Source organism: Somniosus microcephalus, chromosome 11 (genome assembly GCF_052327205.1).
Source record: "Somniosus microcephalus isolate GS21.2 chromosome 11, FLI_Smic_1.0, whole genome shotgun sequence".
Lineage (NCBI taxonomy): Eukaryota > Metazoa > Chordata > Chondrichthyes > Squaliformes > Somniosidae > Somniosus > Somniosus microcephalus.
The window spans coordinates 186,647,278-186,670,654 of record NC_140997.1 but is presented as its reverse complement, the minus strand read 5'-3'; the positions used below and the strand labels follow the sequence as shown (position 1 = coordinate 186,670,654).

At 42.9% G+C, this 23,377-nt stretch overlaps 1 protein-coding gene across 1 annotated transcript in view; it reads left to right on the top strand.

Annotated features, from left to right (window-relative positions):
* Positions 1-23,377, top strand: part of LOC147111047 (cadherin-related family member 3-like) — a 147,823-nt gene that overhangs the window by 14,480 nt on the left and 109,966 nt on the right. Inside the window, exons 3-5 of the mRNA XM_086001503.1 lie at positions 2,215-2,380; positions 5,189-5,280; positions 18,602-18,693. Coding sequence (XP_085857629.1) covers positions 2,215-2,380; positions 5,189-5,280; positions 18,602-18,693 — 350 coding nt within the window. The remainder of the gene's footprint in view (positions 1-2,214; positions 2,381-5,188; positions 5,281-18,601; positions 18,694-23,377) is intronic.

Sequence of the window (23,377 nt, the reverse complement as noted above, 5' to 3'; positions counted from 1 at the left end):
TGAAGACATAAAACTTCAGCACAAGGTCGATAACTTCTTATTCGCATACAGGAATGCAACACATATGGTTACGAACCAAACTCCCGCCATGATGTTCTTCAATAGAAACCTAAGATGCCGGCTGGATTTGGTCAAGCCCAACATCAGAAGGGATGTGGAGAACCGGCAGTTTCAAGGCATGAATGAAAGGCCAACTAGAACCTTCCAGATAGGTCAACAAGTTTTGGCCCGGGACTACTGTACCGAGAAATGGCAGCCTGGAACTATCTGCACACGACTAGGACCACTGATGTATACCGTGGACATCGGAGAAAGCATAATAAGGCGCCATGCTGACCAAATCATAAAGTCATCCGAAAAGGGACAACCTACACCACAACTCTATACGTCTAACGATGAAGTAGAGATACCCATATCTACCTCCGATCCAGTGATACTGGAACCCGATGAACCCGACACTGGCATTCAAGCCGAATCAGCCTTGCCAAAAGAACCTACTACACCACTAGAAACTACTACACCCCCGAGGCGTTTTCCGGACCGAGTCAGGAAGCCTCCTGAGAGACTGACTTATAATTAATTAACTACAGCAATGTGTATATTATTTTTCTTATAACATGTAATTAATAATTACTTAAAATATGATGTACTGGTTAGCTAAAAGGGGAGGAATTGTAGTGTATGTGTCTTTAAGAGCCCCAGGTGTGCTGTAATGCCGGTAATGGCCACTCGGGCTATATAAGCCTGTATATTGTGTATATCCGTTAGAACCCCCCCCCAGACTTTGCTTAGTAAACACCTATGAACCAACTCCTGTCTTCAGTGTCTTTATCAACACACGGACACTACATTTTTAATGTGATTTTTTATGTGTACGTACGGAATCCCCATAAGCATGATGGGGATCCCCCTTCTTTCATTTGTTGGGCCAGCCTACATGATCCCAGGGGTGCTTGCGAACCGCCTGCGCCCCTGGGATATGTGGGCCTCTACACGTGTCTATTCATAGAGGCCCAGGACCATGAGTCTCTGTGGATCCCGAGGCAGAAGGTAGGCGTGGATTTTATTTGCAGATCGGAGGCATTGCCCAGCGGGAAGCCTCTGACTGCAAATTCAGGCCTATAATAAAGCAGCGCGTATCACAGGCCGACATGAACTCTCCCTCCCTCCAGGTTGTGCTGCTCTCTCTCTCTCCCTCCCGCTGCCAGTTTGTGTTTCTCTCTCTATCCCTTCCTTCTTCCCCCAATTTGTGTTGCTGTAGTAAAATGGACCATGCCTTTCCTGATTTAAAATGCGGTTGAAAACTAGAAATATCTTTCATATTCATGAAAATGAAAGCAGAGTCTTGCCTCTCTGATCAATACACATACTAAAAGAAAAAGAAAATAAAAATGTTGATTCACAATTAACTGTTGACTTCCATTTGAATTTACTGCAAATGAAACCAATTCAGAAGGGTTAACTCTATTTTCTGTCATAACATGCCCAGGATAAAACTGGCTGTACATTGCCCTAACAATATGCCTTAAATCAAACCACAGAACCCCCTACTGTTCTATTGGGATGTTTTGCACTTTCCTAGTCACTCTGGAGCTGCTAGTTAATGGCAGATGCAAGCAATGTCAAGCAGTGGACTCAAACCCCCTAGTTTCCCAAGTTTTCAATTTATTCACGAATATACAGACTAATGAGAGTGCTCACTGTGCTTGTCCTCCAACTGCCATTGTAAGATCCTATTTACATCTTTTTGAACTCACTTGATGTCATGACAAAGTTTCATAGACCTAGGAGATGAGTAGCAGGAAGGCTTTAGAAGGGATATCAGCAACACAAAATGAAATAAATGGATAGAGAATCTAGAAATTGAGATTAAGCGATAGAGAAATTTAGATTGAGGGTCAGAGAGTTGAAAACTGAGACTGAGGGTCAGAGAATGGAGGAATTGGGATTGAGGGTCACAGAGTAGCCAAACTGAGACTGAGGGTCAAAGAATGACCAAACTGAGACTTAGACCAGTTGACCATTACGAGGAAGCAAGTCTCTATAACATTTACTTATAAAATGGCTAGCACCAGTCAAAACTAGAATGAATCTACAGTTACTTATGTTAAATGGAGCTTGGTATTTGCTTACATCAAATTTGCATCAATGGGTTTGAATGTACAGTTTTTATATATTGATTTTTTTATTACTATGCTTTTGCTTTTATAATAGCTAGTGACAACAAACAGTCCAAAGCTGGATTTTGAAAGCATTCAACGTTACACACTTCAACTGCTTGTAAAAGATGAGAAGGGTAGCTCTGCTTCTCAGACCATCGTAATAAAGATTCTTGATGTAAATGAGCCGCCCATCTTTCTGGGAACTTTGGCTAAACAAGGTATATATTTATTTCTAAGTTAAACGGTTGTGCTCCCCAATCCTCCAATGGCGAATTCACGGCACAAATAGTTAAAATACGCCGCAGCAAGCACAGCGCAGATCGGGAGTAGAGCAGCTAATGTCTGATACATGACGAAGGTATCATGGAACGACACAGAATGAAACAACAGGTTATTTAACAGGGACGTGTTTAGAGCAATGGCTCCGATCTGATAAAATGGGGATGGGTCACAGTCTGTACAGACAGATTGTCCAGGTCAGGTTTAATTTGATTGATGAGTTTGTACTAAAACATATATAAATCACGTTAAGAAGGGACTCATATGCACAGGGTTGTCTCCTGAGCTGTGTGCAATCCCTAGCCATATTTCATTACTGGTTGCAATCCATGAGCTCAATAAATATTAATGTAAAAGAAATCTTAATTGGGGGAAAATCAGAACATGCCTGGCTGTCAAAAGACTTATTTCATTATTTAATTGAGGTTTAAGATTTCAATTAAGTTCCTAGAACAAGTCCAACCCTCAGGCAACCTGCTGACTGGCTTAATACTTTCCTGATTCTGAGCCCTCCGGCGTCATTCTGTAATGGTCTAAGTGGTTGTGGCAATCACAGTGGTGTTAATTCAGTAAATTCAATCTCGCCATTGATTTTAATGGGGCGTAGTTATGATAATTCGCTGTTCAACTTTTTCAGTGAGGTTCTCTGTGGAACAGTGCAAAAGTCCCAGGAAATGATGGCGTGGCGTAAGTAATGGCATAAATCATTCACGCCATAATTTCCTGGAATTACTGCACCATAATAATGACGTGTGCCGTAGACGCGAGAATACAATGGTGCAAATTCAGGTCCAATATTTTGTTGTAGTGACTTAATTTATATATCAACTCATAATGATAATTTTTAACAATAGATGTCCTACCTGCTGTAGATGCGTGCTATTTAAAAATCTAAAATTACTGTATTTTTCCTAATTTGAGTGCAAGGATGAGTGTTTTCATTCGAGCTCTGTTTAATTCACTAGCCATCATCTCACACACATTTCAAATTTTCCGCTCGTAAGATTTGATATAACAATAGTAGCTGCCAAGAGAAGGGAACTCAATGGGCTTGAACTACAATTGATTGAGAGGGTCCCTCTCTACTTCTTAATTTGTATAAAGATAGATTGAGCAGAACTATCTGGAACCTATAGCTGCTAATTGCAGTGAAATCATAATTTTTTATATTTGCATTTTTGATTTTGCTACGAATAGTGAGTAGAAGAAATTGTCTTCCAGAATAGTTTACTTTGACAATTAAGTGGGTGATGAATGTTGGAGTTGTGCTTAGAGCAGGATTTAATACTTTTGAGAGCAGAACTCCAGCTTACACAATATCTGCACTATATTATTATATATTTATATATACAAGCTGTTTGAAGGAGAAGCTAAGGCAATTCAAAATTGGAACAATTTTGAAATAATCTTCAGTCAGATCTTCACAACAGTCTCACATTGAATGAACTCTCTCATAAAGAATTTTTATATAATTTAAGTATAGGAACATAGGAACAGGAGTAGGCCATTCAACCCCTCAAGCCTGTCCTTCCATTCTATTACGCTATGACTTTACTCCATATCCCTCGATACCCTTACCTAACAAAAATGTAGGAACATAAATGAATAGATAACGCCACATAAATCAGCTATTTATTGTTATGCCAGAAAATAGATGCAGCCAATGAAACTGGCTTAAGAAGGCTCATGAGGCCAAACATGAATTTATATGCAATGATTTGCTGTACTCTTCATTTATACTATTTGAAGAAAAGAAAAATCAAATAAACTGTGTAAAAGATCTCACCGAGTACAGACATACAAGTTTGAAACTGCCTGAATGTACATGTAAGGGACAATTTTGTAGGACTTCGGTGTTTGAGTGGGGCCCTTGCTAAACAGGAGTGCAGGCCAGAGACAGAGTTATAACACTAACTGATTTTGTAACCCGTGCTTCCACCCATCAAGACTTCACATCATAATTAGAAATTTGCAAAAATTAGCCCTGTAAAATACTTATCAAAAAAGCATAAAGATAGATAAATGTGTCTTAGTCAGGTTATTAGGCAAGTTATCAAGTGGAAACCATGTACACCCACACAGGAGAGTGCTTTGCTCCAGGTGGTTTTTGTGTGTCTCCTAGCAACGATTTACAGAATGGTATTGACAGTGACTGGGAGCAGTTCACCTGCCCATCAACTCAGCCAGAGAATAATATGTAGAACAGGGAGACCTGTTAGTGGAAATGAGGAATGGGGAAAAAAGTTTTTTCTTAGTCAATTACATAAATATTACATAACAGTTTATTTGAAATCAAAAATATTTTTTGAGACCAAAGTAATAAAATAACTCCACAGTAAGCAGTTATCAGTGCAGTGAACAAAACAGACAGTCTCTGTAAAATCTGTATATTGATCAACTCACCTTCGTCAATGCTTCACACGTTCATATCAAATTCCTTTGCCCACTATTTTAATGGATGCGTTAACCTGTTTAACATAAATGGGTTAACACCTCTATGGAACAGCAGACAAAAGAATCTGATACAAACATATTAAGCATTTGCCTGTTGATATCTCACAGTGTAATTTCCAGGTACTTTTTACAAATTAAGGAGGATTGCTTCCACGTGCTAAATGTAAGGAAATTATAAACATTTTTTGTAAAGAACCAATTTGAGATTTTGTTACACAGAAGATAGCTTCCCCATGTTACTAAACAGAGAGGCCTGTGTGATTCTGAGCTTTGAAACCTATCTGATTTTGCAGATGCTGAAGTTTATATTGCAGAAGATACTGCTGTCAACACTGGAATATACAAAGTTACAGCAAAGGATCCAGACGAAAATGATATGTTAGAGGTAATTCAGCATGTTATTTATTTTAAAATGTTTTTGCTTATCAAGGTGTTGGTTGCTAGCACCGAGGAAGGGAACAGTTTCCCAAGTTAAGGCAGTGTCAGCATCACGCACTCCCAGATCCCCTACTCTACTCTGACAATGTGCCTTAACTTTACCCACAGTAGAGAACCTCCTATTACACCAATGTAACATTTTCACTTCCCATCTCAGCTCTATCCCTGCGGTCTGAATGAAGTTGCTAATTTAGTGCCACATTAGGAATAGTTTTGTGCTGAAAACCCATGTCTACTAGGAAATGGACTGAAACTGTCCGAAGTCATTTCATGTAGGACCTTCACATCCAGCAGAAAGAGAGGAATTTCTAGCCAGCTGTCCAGGCTTGATTCAAACCAAGGTCCCAGAGGTGAAGTGACAGGCTAATCCACTGCAACAAACAGTCCCTTCATTTAACAATCATTCTCCTCCTCCCTGATTAGGGACAAAAGAAGTTTAAAAGACTGTTTGATCATTGCTTAATCCTTTATACTTTAAAAATTGGGCAGCTTAACATAATAATAGAATGGTTACAGCACGGAAGAAGGCCAATCGGCCTGTCGAGCACACGCCGGCTCTCTGCAAGATCACTTCAGCTAGTCCCACTCCCCCACCATTTCCCCATAGCCCTGCAAATTTCTTTCCTTCAGATACTTAGCCAACTCCCTTTTGAAAGCTGTGATTGAATCTTCCCCCACCACCCTTTCAGGCAGTACATTCCAGATCTTAACCACTCGCTGCGTAAAAAAAAGTTTTTTCTTACGTCGCCTTTGGTTCTTTTGCCAATCACATTGGCCCAAAAATTCGGGTCGGGGGCTTCCCGCGGGTGCAAGCCCCCGACCTGCACTTACCTTGCATGCCGGCAGTTGAGCTGTAGGGCCCCGTGGAATTCCGCTCCGGGGCCTGGCCCAGCTGCCGGCGTGCAGTGCTTGCGTGTCCCAGGGGCGTAGTTAGTTTGATATGTCCCCTGGGATCACGTGGGTCATGGGCAGCCAATCGGCGCAGGGAAAAGCCCATTCATAAGTAGTGACAGGAAGACCTGTCAAAACTTATAAATACTACGGCCCCAAAATAGTAGTAAACCTTCAAATACATTTTTAAAAATCAGCACACTTATTAAATAAACTATAAATTACATTAAATAACTATTTTAAACAATAATTTAAATTTTTTTAAATATTCTAACATGGCTAAAAATAAACTTACCTTGCTTTAAAGTATTTAAAAATAACAAACCTGTGGAAAAAATGTTTTAATTTTAATTAATTGACCACTTACCTTTTAAAATGCAGGCCTTACGCCTGGTTTTTACATTTCTAAAATCTAGACTTACCCTCACGGAAAAACCTGTAAAAAAAACATAAGTTCAAAGCGCACGCGCAGACTCCCGCGCACACGCGTTCGACCTCTGAACCTCTTCGTTCTGAGGAACGGAAGTGCCGGTTTCCCGTGCATGCGCAGTGCATGCAAGAAACCGGCACTTCCATCGGGCTTACGGGTGAGTACCCCATGCATACTCACCTGTGGAGACCCGAATTTCTGGACCATTTAAATCTGTATCCCCTGGTTCTTGACCCTTCTGCCAATGGGAACTGTATCCCTTTATCTACTCTGTCCAGACCCCTCATGATCATGAATATGTAACATGAATATGGAAACAAGACATTAAAAAAAAAGCTATGATTTAGATAATACTGCAAACTATTATAACACCAGCAAATAAAATATCCAATCATAACAGAACCCTGATAAGATCAAGAGTATATTGCAAAGAAATGTTGAGTATTTCATCTTAGGTTAGATATAGATGTTTATGTAAGAGTCATTCTTTAGATTTTGACCTAATTGTAATTGATTTTAAGCAGGTTTCCTGTATTTAATCACTTGTCTATTATATAAGGGCCCAGTAATTCCGGTCCCAACGCGTGAGTACGAGCGGGGTACTCACGCGTGGGCCCGTTGGAAGTGCCGGATTTCAGCATGCACAGCGCATGCGCGGGAAACCGGCATTTCCTCCAAGGGGTTCAGAGGTCCAACGCGTGCGCGCAGGACTCTGCGCGCACGCGTTGAACTTCCTTCTTTTTGACAGGTTTGCCCATGTGTAAGGGCCTCAACTTTTTAGAAATGAAAAAAGGAGACGTAAATGTTATGTCCGTGTATAATCAGACACAGACTGCGGAGAACGGTACAAACGGTGTTTACTCAACGTGGCTCAGACTGCAACTGAACTGTACAGATTACTACTCAACGTTATATACAGGTGTGGTCACTGCCGATACTACAGTATACATGAGCTGTAAAAAGTAGTGCTCCCCCTTAAAGGTACATACATTACAATTCCTCCCCTTTTAGATTAACAGTACCATAACACTCATTTAACAATTAAATATCAAACTAATTACAATTAACACTTTTAACATGCAACATTAGCTGAAAATAGTCTATTTATAAATTCAGTCTTTGGGGAGGCTTCCTGATCCTTTCTGGATAGCGCCTTTCCCGAGTGTCTTGCTCTTGGTGCGGAGGCGACTCTGGCCCCCTGTCATTGGTTGGTTCATCAGCTTCCGATGCTACTGTTTCTGGGGTAGATGCTACCTGTATGTTGGGTTCATCACCAGGTACGTATGGGCGAGGCATGGGGTTGACTTGTTCCTGTGACTCTAGGATCTGGTCAGCATGGCGTTTCACAATGCTCTCCCCAACGTCCACTGTGTACATTAGTGGGCCCTGCCATGTGCATATCCTTCCTGGCTGCCATTTTTCTGTTCGGTAGTCGCGGGCCAAGACTGGTTGCCCTACATTGAAGCTCCTTGTTGGCTTCTCATGGATGTGCTGGAATTGCTTACTCTCAACATCTCTTCATACGTTTGGTCTGAGCAAATCTAGGCGAGATCTTAACCTTTGGTTAAAGAACATCATGGCTGGGGCCTGGTTGGTGACTGCATGTGTCGCATTCCGGTAGGCGAACAGGAAATTGTCCACCTTGTGCTGCAGTGGAATGTTGTCATTGTACATAGCCTTTATTGCCTTCTTAAAGGTTTGTACGAACCTCTCAGCCAATCCATTTGTGGCTGGATGATACGGGGCGGATGTGTAATGCCTTACCCCATTCTTTTTCAAGAACCTCTGGAACTCTACGGACACAAACTGTGGTCCGTTGTCGGAGCCAATCTGTTCTGACAAGCCATTCCTGGCAAAAATGGTCCGTAGGACTGCAATAGTTTTCTCCGTGGTGGTGGAGGACATTTTGATGACCTCAGGCCATTTCGAGTGCGCATCCACGGCTATTAAAAACATTGAGTCCATGAATGGACCAGCAAAATCAATATGCACCCGTTGCCATGGAGATGAGGGCCACTCCCATGGGTGTAGAGGGGCCTGTGGTGGTGCATTTTGGACTTTCTGGCATCCTGAGCAGCTCTTGGTCAGGTCCTCGAATTGTTTATCGATTCCCGGCCACCACACATAAGCCCTGGCTAGGCTTTTCATTTTTACCCCTCCCAGATGACCCTCATGAAGCTCATTGAGCACTCTATCCCTTAACTTGGGTGGAATTACCACTCGGGATCCACACATCAAGGTCCCCTGGCACACTGACAGCTGTTCTCTCCTTGTCGAGAATGCTGGCAACAGTGAGTCGCCATGTGCTGGCCATCCCTTCACCGTCAAATCATATACCCGAGACAGTGTCGGGTCATTTCGGGTTTCCTTTTCGATACAAGCATTAGTTACCGGTAGGTATTCAACTATAGTCGAATGGAATATTTAGACAGGATCCACTGCTGGTGCTTCCTCCGCAGTAGGCAGTGGTAGGCGTGATAGCCCATCAGCATTTCCATGCTGTTTTGTGCCCTTATATTCAATCTCATAGTGGTGCGCCCCTAGAAAAAGTGACCATCTTTGTAGTCGTTGCGCAGTCATCACCGGAACGCCCTTCTTTGGATTAAAAATGGAGACAAGAGGCTGGTGATCAGTCAGCAAGGTGAATTTCTGTCCGTGCAGATAGTGATTGAACTTTTCACTCCCCACACTAGGCTGAGGGCCTCCCTGTCAATCTGGGCGTAGTTACGCTCGGCTGAGGTTAGTGATCATGACGCAAAGGCTATTGGCCTCTCTGAGCCGTCCGAGGATTTGTGCGACAGCACCGCTCCAATGCCGTAGTGTGATGCATCACATGCCAGCCGAATTGGTAATGCTGTGTTGTAATGGGCCAATACCTCTTTCGATGTGATTAGTGTTTTGCTCTTCTGGAAAGCTCGTCTACATTCGTCACTCCACTTCCATGGCACCCCAGTTTGCAGTAGGGTGTTCAGTGGGTGTAGTATTGTAGACAAATTTGGCAAGAACTTATGGTAGTAGTTTACCAGCCCGAGGAATGAGCGCAGTTGTGACACATTTTCCGGTGCTGGAGCCTTGACTACAGCCTCAATCTTCTCTGGGGACTTATGTAACCCCTCTTTATCGATAACGTGGCCACAATACGAGATCTGTTTTCTAAAAAACTCGCATTTGGGGCAGTTAGCTCGGAGCCCATATTCCTGCAATCTAGTGAGCACCTGCTCCAGGTTGGCAAGATGATCACTGTCATTTTCGCTCGTGACCAGGATGTCGTCCAAATAACACTGGGTCCCTGGGATCCCTTGCAGGACTTGTTCCATTGCCCTCTGCCAAATAGCCGGAGCTGATGCTACCCCGAATACTAGCCGGTTGTATTGGTAGAGACCTTTATGGGTGTTGATTGTGAGGTATTTTTTTGATGCTTCTTCTACCTCCATTTGCAGATACGCCTGGGCCAGATCAATTTTAGTGAAGCGTTTCCCTCCAGATAGCGAGGCGAAAATATCTTCAATCCGCGGAAGTGGATATTGTACGGTGTGAAGGACCGGGTTCACTGTTACCTTAAAGTCCCCACAGATGCGAACCTTCCTTGGTTCCCCAGGCATGCTGCTCAACGACTTTTTCATCACAGGGATGATGGGTGTAGCCCACTCGCTCCAGTCTACCTTGGACAGTACACCTGAACGTTCCAGACTCTCCAGCTCTGCTTCGACGGCTGGGCGGATCGCATAAGGTACCGGTGTGGCCTTAAAAAATGTTGGACTTGCGTTTTCTTCAATTTTAATCGTCGCTGTCATGCCTTTTAGTGTTCTGAGTCCTTGCTGGAACACTTCTTTCGCATCAGTTAGGATCTTTGACAGTCGCCCAGGTGTGACGTCGTCATCCTTTTTGTCAGCCACAGTCAGTGCCTGTATGGAATGCCAATCCAGTTGTATTTTCCGGATCCATTCACGTCCCAGTAATGGTGGTCCTCCATCTTGCAATACATACAGGTCTAGTTTTGGTGTTTCCTTACCGTTATATATGACGGTCACCCTTATTTTTCCTTTGGGGTAGACTTTTTGCCCCGTGTACGTCTTCAAAATAATTTTTGTATCTCTCAAGGGTATGTGTGAGAATAGCCGCTCGTAGTCCCATCAGTTTATGACTGTTAGGGCTGATCCTGTGTCCAATTCCATCTTTACCTGGACTCCTGCTATCGTGAGAGTGACCCAAATGGTTCGGTGATCCTCTGTTGTGATCACATTATTTAGTTTCAGACAACTCAGTTCCCTGCTTTCGGAGTCGTTATCACTCTTTTGTTCGTCTGAACTATTCTCCGTTATCTTATGTACCTTCTTGTACTTTCCTTTGGTCGGTTTCTTATTGCTGGTTTTCTTTCCCGACCTGCAGACTCGTGCTATGTGTCCTAGTTTTCCACACTGGCTGCACACTTTGTCTTTGAACCAGCAATCATTCTGGTCGTGTGTTGTTCTGCCGCAGCAATAGCACTTCTCTGTTCCATATGACATTTCGTTTGTGCCATATTCTTGCGGTCTCTGTTGTATCTCTGCAGCGCCCCGTGCTGCTGCTTCATATGATACCGCAATGCTGAAAGCCTTTTCCAGCGTAAGGTCCTTTTCAGATAAAAGCCGTTTCTGGGTTCCTTCACTTTGAAGCCCACACACAAACTTGTCCCTTAAAGTATCTGCTAGTCCCGTTCCAAACTGGCAGTGTTTCGATAGCTTGCGCAGTTCCGTTAAATACTCAACATTACTTTCATCTTTATGCTGGTTCCTTTTGTGAAACTTAAATCTTTCTGCTATCAGCAGCGGTGTGGGGTTTAAGTGGTCCTGTAGGATTGACACTATGTTTTCAAAATCCTTTTCTACTGGCTTCTCTGGGGTTACTAGGTTTCGTAGTAAGCCATACGTTTTTGCACCCATTGAATTCAACAATACCAGCGCTTTCTTGTCATCTGGCACTTCATTCGCCTTGCAGTATACTTCTATGCGTTCGACATATGTCGTCCAATCTTCGACTTCATTGTCGAACGCTGTGATACTGCCACTCTTCGGCATTTTTGGGTGTGGTTAGACTGGCTTAAAATGGCGTCTCCCGCGCTTTCCTTTCTTCCCTGCTGCGGCTTAAAATGGTGTCTCCCACTGCTGCCAACGCCGCTCTCGGCTGTCCTCGTGGCAAATGGCGACGCCCTGTGGGTCTCGTGCGCTGCTCCTGCGCTGATGCCAACGCCGCTCTCTGCGGTCCTCGTGGCAATGGCAGCGCCTCGCGTTTTCCTGCGCGCCTCTCTCCCCCGTTGATGCTGCTCAGCCCTTGAACACTGGCTGCGCTCTGCTCTCTCTCGTCTCTCTCCCCCGTTGACGCCGCTTGGTCCTGAACACTGGCTGCGCCCTGTGTGCTCTGACCTCTCTCTCTCCCCCGTCGACACTGCTCGGCCTTTTTCTGTGCCGCTCGGTCGGGCTCGAGCCCGCCGCTGTCCGGGAAGGGTCTGCGCAGTACCTGTTGCCAGCCCGTTTCGCTGGACCACCGTGACTGGAAAGCCAAGCCTGGCTCTCGAAAGCCTCCCCTGCAATGCTCAAATCTCCGCTGGATGACTGGGCGGTTGCCCATGGTCGACACCCGTGCTTCTGGACTCGACCTTCTTCCACTGTTCTCCAGGAGCGAATCCCTGGGAGGTGATGCAGAGTTGCAGGTAGGTTCGAATCTGCCTCGTCGCCACTGTTATGTCCGTGTATAATCAGACACAGACTGCGGAGCACGGTACAAACGGTGTTTACTCAATGTGGCTCAGACTGCAACTGAACTGTACAGATTACTACTCAACATTATATACAGGTGTGGTCACTGCCGGTACTACAGTGTACATGAGCTGTAAAAATAGTTCTCCCCCTTAAAGGTACATACATTACAGTAAGGACTTGGGCCTAGAAATTCAGTGGGCTTTGCGCCCAGTTACCGCCCAAATAGGGTTTCTGCGCCAGTGTAAGAGGGTGCGCAGTGCCCCGGTTCCGCCCCGCTTCCGGCCGAAACCCCATATTTAGTTGCGGCCGCCTCTTCTGCAGCGGCCGCAAACAGCGCTGGAAAAACGGGGCCGTACTGCTGCGCTACTGGGGCGCTTTAAGGTGGAGGTGCGGCCGGCCGCTTTTTCGGCGGCCGCCTGCCCGCACCTCCTTCCCCGGCCTCCTCCACCCCCCCCCGCGGCATTGCCGGCTGCTTTCCGCGAGCCCGGCACTTCTCCATGGTGCCGGGCTCATTTGCCGGCACAATCCAGCGGCGATCTCACTTTTGCAGGCACCTCCCCCTTAAGAGAAGGAGGAGGCCTGCAGTACCGCAGCCTGCCGCTCCGCAGCGGGTGGCGCTGCGGCACCTAGCGCGCCGATATTCAGTTTCAGCGCCCCAAGCGGGGGCGCTGAAACCCTTGAATAGCGGCCGCCTTCGAGTTCGGGCGTGGAAACTGAATTTCCGGCGGGCGCAAGTGGCTCCGCGCGCAGCGCTAACTTTTGGGCGTTAGCCTGCTGGCGGGCCTTAACTGAATTTCTAGGCCTTGATTCTTTAAGGTAAGTGGTCTATTATTTAAAATTAGAACATTTTTTCCACATCTTTATTGTTTTTAAGGACTTTACAGTAAGGTAAGTTTATTTTTAGACCCGATTTCTTAAAAAATTATTTTTTTCAAAAATGTGATTAATTGTTTAAAATAGTTTTTTAAAGTTATTTATAGTTCATTTAATTAGTGGGATGTTTTTTAAAATTTTATTTAAAGTTTAAGTACTGTTTTGGGCGCCCGTAGTTTTCATGAGTTTGACAGTTCTTACTATCAAACTCATGAATGAAGTTTTCCCTCCCCTGATTGGCTGCCCAGTGCTCACCTGATCCCAGCCGGCACATCGAACTAACTACGCCGCTGGATCAGGCAAGCACAGCGCGCCGACAGCTGAACTGGGCCAGTGACAGGAATTCCAAGCAGGCCCAGGCTTCAGCTGTCGGCGCGCCGGGTAAGTGCACATCGGGGGCTTGCACGCGTGGCAAGCCCCCGAACCTAATTTCTGGGCCATTAAAATAGCGACAAGTCTCAAGATTCTGAAGGTACTGCACCTGTAGATGGTGCTGTACGTTATGTTACCAAACATTACACGACAGGGTCGCCTATAGGAAAAAATACCAACTCACCTTTGGATTCTCACAACAGGAAAACAATTAAGATTTATTTTAGAAGTGTAAAGAACTCAGACAAAAACAGCAAAATGTATAGCCCCAGAATACAAATCAGAAACAAAGGTAACACACAAGATAAAAGGCAGCTGCAGCCATGACTGCATAGAAATACAACCCTATAACGTGCATGAATAAAAGCAGAGCATGCAAGTAAAGGTTTGGGAAAAATAGTGGTTGTCATGAAGAACAAGGTAAACCCGAGCGAACTCCATAATGAAACAAAACAAATCTTAGCACCTGACAGCTAAGATGAAAGTCCCAACAGCAGAAAGATCAGTTGAAGGGCCAGAAGTGAAAACAGGATTGCAAATATTGGGAAAAAGCACCCGGAGACATGAAAGCAACAGAAAGATCTGAAAGTGAAAACCGGATGCTGAACTGAAATCAGATGCTGCTCCCCTGCTGAAGTTAAATTACCGAAATTGCCTACCCGCCCCACCCCCCCAACTACAGGTTAAATCTACCCCGACCCCCTCTGAAGCACAAAGGCAATTCTCTCCCATGCAGAAAGGACAGCACACATCCCTCTCAGCTAAGACAAAAAAACAGTAACCAACGCCCCCTCCCTCCATTGAAGAACAAGACTATCACTGGCAACCCACCCTACTTAGAGAAAAATAAAGAAAAACATCTCCTAAGGTGTTTAGCATCTTTGAAAGTAGATGAAATGTATCCCAGGCTGTTAAGAGAAGCAAGAAGGAAATAGCGGAGGCTCTGACCATCATTTTCCAATCCTCTCTGGCTACAGGCATGCTGCCAGAGGCCTGGAGGACTTCTAATGTTGTACCATTGTTTAAAAAAGGAGAAAGGGATAGACCGAGCAATTACAGGCAAGTCAGCCTAACCTCGGTGATGAGCAAATTATTGGAAAACATTCTGAGGGACAGTATTAATCGTCATTTAGAAAGGCACGGATTAATCAAGGACAGTCAGCATGGATTTGTTAAGGGAAAATCATGTCTGAGTAGCTTGATTGAACTTTTTGAGGAGGAAACAAGGAGGGTTGATGAGGGTAGTGCATTTGATGTAGTCTACATGGATTTTAACAAGGCTTTCCCACATGGCAGACTGGTCAGAAAAGTAAAAGCCCATGGGATCCAAGGGAAAGTGGCAAGTTGGATCCAAAATTGGCTCAGTAGCAGGAAGCAAAGGGTAATGGTCGATGGGTGTTTTTGTGACTGGAAGGCTGTTTCCAGTGGGAGTCTTCAGAGCTCAGTACCAGGTCCTTTGTTTTTTGTTGTATATATCAATGATTTAGACTTCAATGTAGGGGGCATATTTAAGAAGTTTGCAGATGATACAAAAATTGGCTGTGTGGTTGATAGTGAGGAAGAAAGCCGTAGACTGAAGGAAGATATCAATGGACTGGTCAGATGGGCAGAGAAGTAGCAAATGGACTTCAATCTGGGGAGGGCTAACAAGGTAAGGGAATACATAATAAATAGTAGGATACTGAAAAGTGTAGAGGAACAGAGAGACCTTGAAGTGCATGTCCACAGATCCCTGAAGGTAGGAGGACAGGTAGATAAGGTGGTTAAGAAGGCATACGGGATACTTGCCTTTATTAGTTGAGGCATAGAATATAAGAGCAGAGAGGTTATGCTGGAACTGTATAAAACACTAGTTAGGCCACAGCTAGAATACTGTGCACAGTTCCGGGCGCCACATTACAGGAAAGATGTGATTGCACTAGAGAGGGTACAAAGGAGATTTACGAGGGTGTTGCCAGGACTGGAGAATTTTAGCTATGAGGAAAGATTGGATAGGCTGAGGTTGTTTTCTTTGGAACAGAGGAGGCTGAGAGGAGACTTGATTGAGGTGTATAAAATTATGAGGGAACTCACTACCTGAAAGGGTGGTAGAGGCAGAAACCCTCATTGCATTTAAAAAGTACTTTGATATGCCTAACCTACAAGGCTACAGACCAAGAACTGGAAAGTGGGATTAGGCTGGCTAGCTCTATATTGGCCGGCATGAACACGATGGGCCAAATGGCCTCCTTCTGTGCCTTAAACTTCTAAGATTCTATGATTCCTGCTGAGGAACAACTACAAACCACGTGAACCACCCTCCCACCCCCCACTGAAAATTTGTATTGAGCCCACTCCAACGCAATCTCCCACTTTCCCTTTTCCCCTCCTCTTCTCTTCCTCCCCTCATTTTTCTCTCTCCAGCTCCCCTCTCACTGTCTCCTCTCTGCTCTCACCCTCTCCTGTACTGTCTGCTCTCCTGTTGTCCCTCTCCTCTCTTCTTCCCCACCTCTCATCTGCCTCTGTTCCCTTTCCTCCCAATACTCCCCAATTCCGCAATTACTCTCCCCTCCCTCTCCACTCCACTCCCTTCTTTTCTCTCCCCTCACTTTTCCTTCCCATTCTGTGTAAATTACATAAAGTTCTGAATGGCATGTGTGGCATTCTGAATCCTGTTTAATATACTGCACAATGTGCCAGGGAAAAAGCAGAACATTTTTGTTTTGTTGTATACTCTGACTTTTTCTTAATTAAGAGGAATGTTGCAGATTATTGCTCTTTATATCTATGTGTCAATTATTTTGAATTATAAGTGCTTACCTGTCCTTCCCTCCCCTTCTATCCTCTCTTCTCCTCTCCTCTCTCCTCCTATCCCTCCCTCCCTCTCTCCTCCCTCTTCTCTCCCGCCCCTCACTTCCTCTCAAGTAGGTAGTGCATGCCAAAATGTGCAGAAGAGATGCACTAAAAAATGTACTGATGTGTTCATTATCTTGATATTTTTGTTTGATTTGCATAGGAAAACACTGCTATCATATGACTGAGCTTATGCTCTATTGGTAACAGAAAATTGATCTAGAGGGAAATAAAATATTGGCGACTAAAATTGCAAACGTCCATTGCTAGTGCTGGATTAAGGGAATGTTTTGCATTTGCTTTTTTTTTGAACAGACTGGGAGATTCTAAACAAGCTGGACTTGTTCAGAGCTAAATGTTGGCACGATGGCCTGTGAATAGTGTATAAATATTGTCCCTATATAATCTATAATAATGTAAATGAAGAATATGTACTAAACAATCATGGAATCCCTACTAAAGGAGAAAATAGAAGAACATATAGAAACAAAAATATAATAATAAATAGTCAGTGTGGATTTCAAAAGGGAAAGCCTTTGTGGCCATATTCCCATCCTGACCTTCCTATTTTTATTTATTTGCCTGTAAAATATTTTATTATTTTGTTTTATGTTCCTTGATAATTTAATTTCATAGTTCCTCTTTGCCTTCCTAATTGTTTTGTTGACTTCTCTCCTAATCCCTTCATATTCTCCCTTATCATGCTCTCCCCTGCTGTCCACGTGCTTAATGTATGCCTCTTTCCTTACCCTTAATTTTTCTCTTTTGGCTTTATTCATCCACGGTGTCACATTAGTATTTAGCTTGTTCTTGTTTATTAGCAGAATATATTTTTCTTGGACTCTGTTGAACATCGTTTTAAATGTTTCCCATTGCTGTTATACATCATTGTTTGCCAATACTGTTGTCCATTTTATTTTCTCAAGTTCTATTCTCAGCCCCTCAAAATCAGCTTTTCTCCAATCTGTTACCCTGGTCTTTGTCATACCTATATCCTTCTCAATTATTATCTTAAAGCACATTATATTATGGTCACTATTGCCTGGATGTTCCCCTACTTTTACTTCTCTTATTTGCTCTGGTTCATTCCTCATTACTAGATTCAATAGCGAATCCTCCCTTGTTGGTCTGTTTACATATTAGGTTAGAAAGGAGTCCTGTACACATTGTAGGAACTCCATTCCCTTATCCCCTTTACCTACCTCTTCTGTCCAATTAATATCTGAGTAGTTGAAATCCTCCATGATGATTATTCTATGTTTTTTGCTAATTTCCCTAATTTGTTTGCATATTTCTTCCTCCAGCTCCCTTCCACTATTAGGGAGTCTGTAGATTACCCCTATTAGTGTGATTATTATCTTTTATCTCTATCCACATGGATTCTATTTCTGTCTTGCTGATGGCTGCATCACTTTTTACTACTGCCATTATGTTATCCCTTAATAAGCACAGCTACTCCACCTCCCCTTTTCCCCTCTCTATCTTTTCTAAATATGTTATATCCTGCAATGTTTAATTCCCAGTCCTGATTTTTCTGTAGCCATGTCTGAGTAATCCCTACTATGTCTGGTTCCTCGCAATGCATGATTGCCTCCAGCTCCCCTGTTTTATTATGGACACTGTGTGCATTGCTGTACAGACATATTAACTCATTTTTAATACCAGTTCCTCGCACTTAATCTTTAACAATCTTTTTAAACTTATTGTCAAGCTTAATTTATACCACTGAGAAATAATGGCTGTTAATTGTCTCATTTGCAGAGAAATAAGAGGGGGCATCCCTCCTGTTGATAGTTTTGGATAAAGTCAGATTGAGTGCACAATGAAATATCCTGTTTTGTATTCATGCTGACTTTTTTGATAAAATTACTGACACAAAGAATTTCACCCCATAGAGTGCACACACATACACATGAGCATTTAGTAATGAGCCTTCAGAGTCTTCTGTATAACAAGGAAGCCTTTATAAAAATTAATGGTAAGGAAGACCTATACAAGCTCTAAATGAACAATACGTTGTGTGTTAGAAACATTAAAATGTACTTTGATTTATTTTTAATTAGGAAATTTAGTGTATGTATTTCAGAATTTCTTACTTTCAGAAATATTAATTGGTATTATTTTTTCAACAGTATTCATTATCAGGCACCACAGACTTTCAGATAGATGCCACTGGTTCAATATTTGTAGCAAAGAAACTTGATTATGAAAATGGAACACAGAGGTAAACTGAGCATGATTCAATTTGATTTACTTTGATTTATTTTTCTAATAAAGAAAAAAAGAAGAGACTTGCATTCATAAAGCATCTATCATATCCTCTTCAGGACATCCCAACGTACTTCATAAGAACATAAGAAGTAGGAGCGGGAGTAGGCCATTTGGTCCTTCGAGCCTGCTCTGCCATTCAACAAGATCATGGCTGACCTTCTACCTCAGCTCCACCTTCCCACACTATCCCCATATCCCTTAATTCCCTAAGTTCCCAAAAATGTATTGACCTCTGTCTTAATATACTGAACAACTGAGCATCCACAGCTTTCTGGGGTAAAGAATTCCAAAGATTCACAACCCTTTGAGTGAAGACATTTCTCCTCATTTCAGTCCTAAATGGCCGACCACTTATTCTGTGACTGTGACCCAGTGTTCTAGATTCCCCAGCTAGGGGAAACATTTTCTCAGCATTAACCCTGTCAAGCCCCTTAATAATTTTATATGTTTCAATTAGATCACCTCTCATTCTTCTAAACTCTAAGGAATGTAGGTCTAGTCTACTCAATCTCGCCTCATAGGGCAATCCCTTCATCCCAGGAACCAATCTAGTGAACCTTCGCTGCACTCCCTCTAAGGCAACTATGTCTTTCCTTAGGAGACCAAAACTGTACACAGTACTCCAGGTGTGGCCTCACCAATGTCCTGTATAATCGTAGCAAGACTTCTTTACTCTTATACTCTAATCCCTTTGTAACAAAAGCTAACATACCATTTGCTTTCCTAATTGCTTGCTGTACCTGCATGTTAACTTTCTGTGATTCATGTACAAGGACACCCAGGTCCCACTGAATGCAAACATTTCCCAATCTCTCACCATTCAAAAAATATTCTGCGTTTTTGTTTTTCCTACCAAACTGGATAACTTCACACTTCCCCACATTGTATTCCATTTACCATGTTCTTGCCCACTCAGTCAATCTGTCTATATCTCTCTGCAGCCTCTTTGTGTCCTCCTCACAGCTTATTTTCCCACCTAACTTTGTATCATCAGCAAACTTGGATACGTTACACTCAGTCCCTTCATCTAAGTCATTAATATAGATTGTAAATAGCTGAGGCCCAGGCACTGATCCTTGCAGTACCCCACTAGTTACAGCCTGCAAAGCTGAAAATGTCCTATTTATCCCTACTCTGTTTTCTGTCCATTAACCAATCCTCAATCTATGCTAATATATTACCCCAATCCCATGAGTCCTAATTTTGTGTAATAACCTCTTGTGTGGCACCTTATCGAATGCATTTTGGAAATCCAAATACACTACATCCACTATCCATCCAGTAATTACATCTTTAAAAAACTCTAACAGAATTGTCAAACACGATTTCCCTTTCATAAAACCATGTTGACTCTGCCTAATCATATTATGATTTTCTAAGTGCCCTGTTACCACATCCCTAATAATAGATTATAGCACTTTGCCTGCTACTGATGTCACGCTAACTGGCCTATAGCTCTCTTTTTTCTCTTCCTCCCTTCTTAAATAGCGGGGTTATGTTTGCTACCTTCCAATCCTTGGAGACTGTTCTAGAATCAAGGAAATTCTGGAAGATTAATACCAGTGCATCCACGATCTCTGCAGCTATCTCTTTTAAAACCCTAGGATGCAGGTCGTCAGATCCAGGGGATTTGTTGCCACTTAGTCCCATGAATTTCTCCAGTACTATGTCTATACTTATACTGATTTCTTTAAGTTCCTCATTCTCTCTAGACCCTTGGTTCCCCATTATTTCCTGAATGCTTTTTGTGTCTTCTACCATGAAGACAGATACAAAGTATTTGATTAATGTCTCTGCCATTTCCTTATTGCCCATTATAACTTCTTCTGACTCTGGCTGTAATGGGCCCACGTTTACTTTCACTAATCTTTTCCTTTTTACATACCTATAGAAATGTTCACAATCTGTTTTTATGTCTCTTGCTAATTTACTCTCATATTCTTTTTTCTCTTTCCTTATCAATTTCTTGGTCTCCTTTGCTGAATTCTAAAATCCTCCCAATCCTCAGGCTTACTACTCTTTTTGGCAATATTATAAACCTCTTCCTTTTATTGAATACTATATTTAACTTTCTCTTGTTAGCCACGGTTCGACCACTTTTCCTGTGGGGTTTTTGTGCCTTAAAGGAATGTATATTTGTTGTAAATTATGTATTAATTCTTTAAATGCTAGCCATTGTTTGTCTACCGTCATACCTTTTAATGTAGTTTCCCAATCTACCTTAGCTAACTCGCCCCTCATACGTACATAGTTTGCTTTGTTTAGATTGAAGACCCTAGTTTCGGATTTAACTAAATCACTTTCAAACTCAATATAAAATTCTATCATATTATGGTCACTCTTCCCTAAAAGCCCTTTTACTACAAGGTTATTAATTAACCCTTTTCTCATTGCACAATATTAGATCTAAAATAGCTTGTTCCCGAGTTGGTTCCTCAACATACTGATCTAGAAAACTATCTTGCATACATTCCATGAATTTGCCCTCTACACTATTACTGCAAATTTGGTTTGCCCAGTTTATATGTAGATTAAAGTCCCCCATGATTACTGTATTACCCTTGTTGCATGCACCTCTAATTTCCTGATTTATACTCTGCCCTACATTACAACTACTGTTTGGGGGCTTATAAACAACTCCCACCAATGTTTTCTACCCCTTGCTGTTTCTTAGCTCTACACAAACTGATTCTACTTCTTGATTTTCGGAGCTAAGATCCTTTCTCTCTACTGTCTTTATCCCACCCTTTATTATCAGGGCTACCCCTCCTCCTTTTCCATTTTGCCTATCACTTCTAAAAGTTAAGTACCTTGGAATATTTAGTTCCCAACCTTGGTCACTTTGCTACCACGTCTCTGTAATGGCTATTAGATCAAACCTATTAATTTCTATCTGCGCTATTAATTAATCTATTTTGTTGCGAATGCTTCGCACATTCCGATATAGTGCCCTTAGCTTTGACTTTTTCTATTTTTCCCTTAGTCACGAATGCCCTATTACCTTTGTTACTCTCTCTATCCCTTCCTGACCCACTCTGCTTAGTTTAAAGCCCTGTCTACTGCCTTAGTTTTGCCAGGACACTGGTCCCAGCCCGGTTTAAGTAGAACCCGTCCCAATGGAACAGCTCCCTATTTCCCCATGTTGTGTTTGTACCGCTATACGCAACTACATAAAATAATAAAGCAGCAGAGACTGAGAGTAACTTCAAGTGATCTTTACTGGTTAACTGGAACTTCGGCATTGACTATACAAATCGATACGCGTCTGTTATATACGCTCGCAACTAAGCATGTACATCCGTAAAACAAAGTAGTCCCTTCAATGTTGTATACATTACACTTCCTCCCCCTTTAGTTTAATAGTACATTAACGCAAAATTTCTATAATTAACATACAGAGCCTGTCTTTACAGTAACCTTTTTGTTTTCTTAAAAGTAACAAAATTCAAATTCCAACATAACATTTTATTTTGTCAACAGCCCTTTTACAAGTCAAGTCTCTGGGGAGGCCTCCTCTGCCTCGCTGGGTAACATCTCTCCAGACTCTTTTGCTTTGGGGAATGAGACTGTACAGGTACAGGTGCATCAGGTGAGCTATCAGCACAGGTAGAGCTCTCAGCTGTGGATGAGGCTGGTGCTGATGCTGATGAATCAGGAGTGTCTGTTTCTATGTCAGGTGAGTCTGGGCGAGGTATAGGGGTGTTTTCCACCTGAACATCCAGAATTTGGTCCACATGACGTCTCAAAATGTCCTCTCCCACATCCACAGTATACATCAGTGGTCCCTCTCTTATGGATATTGTCCCTGGTTGCCACTTTTCCATCCAGAAATCACGAGCAAGAACTGACTGTCCCACACTGAAGCTTCTTGTTGGCTTAGCATTCCAATGTTTGAACTGTTTGTTCTCTACATCATGACGTACATTCGGTTTAAGAAGGCCCATGCGAGATCTCAGGTTCCTGTTCAGAAACATCATCGCTGGAGTCTGATTAGTGGCTGCGTGTACTGCGTTCTGATAAGCAAAGCGGAAGTTGTCTATCTTGTGTTGCAGTGGTAGATTCTCGCTGTACATTGCTTTGATGGCCTTCTTGAAAGTCTGTACGAATCTTTCTGCCAAGCCATTTGTAGCTGGATGGTACGGGGCAGATGTGTAGTGCTTGATTCCATTTTTCCTCATGAAACCTTGGAATTCGTCAGAGACAAATTGTCGTCCATTGTCTGTGCAGATTTGTTCTGGTAGGCCATTTCTAGCGAACATGGTCCTCAGAACTGAAATGGTCTTTTCAGATGTGGTTAATTTCATTTTAATGACCTCGGGCCATTTGGAATGTGCATCGACTGCAATCAAGAACATGGAGTCCATGAACGGTCCAGCAAAGTCGATGTGCACACGTTGCCATGGTGATGAGGGCCATTCCCATGGATGGAGAGGGGCTTGTGGTGGTGCGTTCTGGACCTTTTGACATCCTGAGCAGCTCTTTGTCAGGTCCTCGATCTGTTTGTCAATTCCCGGCCACCACACGTATCCACGGGCAAGGCTTTTCATCTTTACTGTACCTAAGTGGCCTTCATGCAGTTCATCTAGCACTCGGTTACAAAACTTGGGAGGAATCACAACTCGTGAGCTGCACATCAG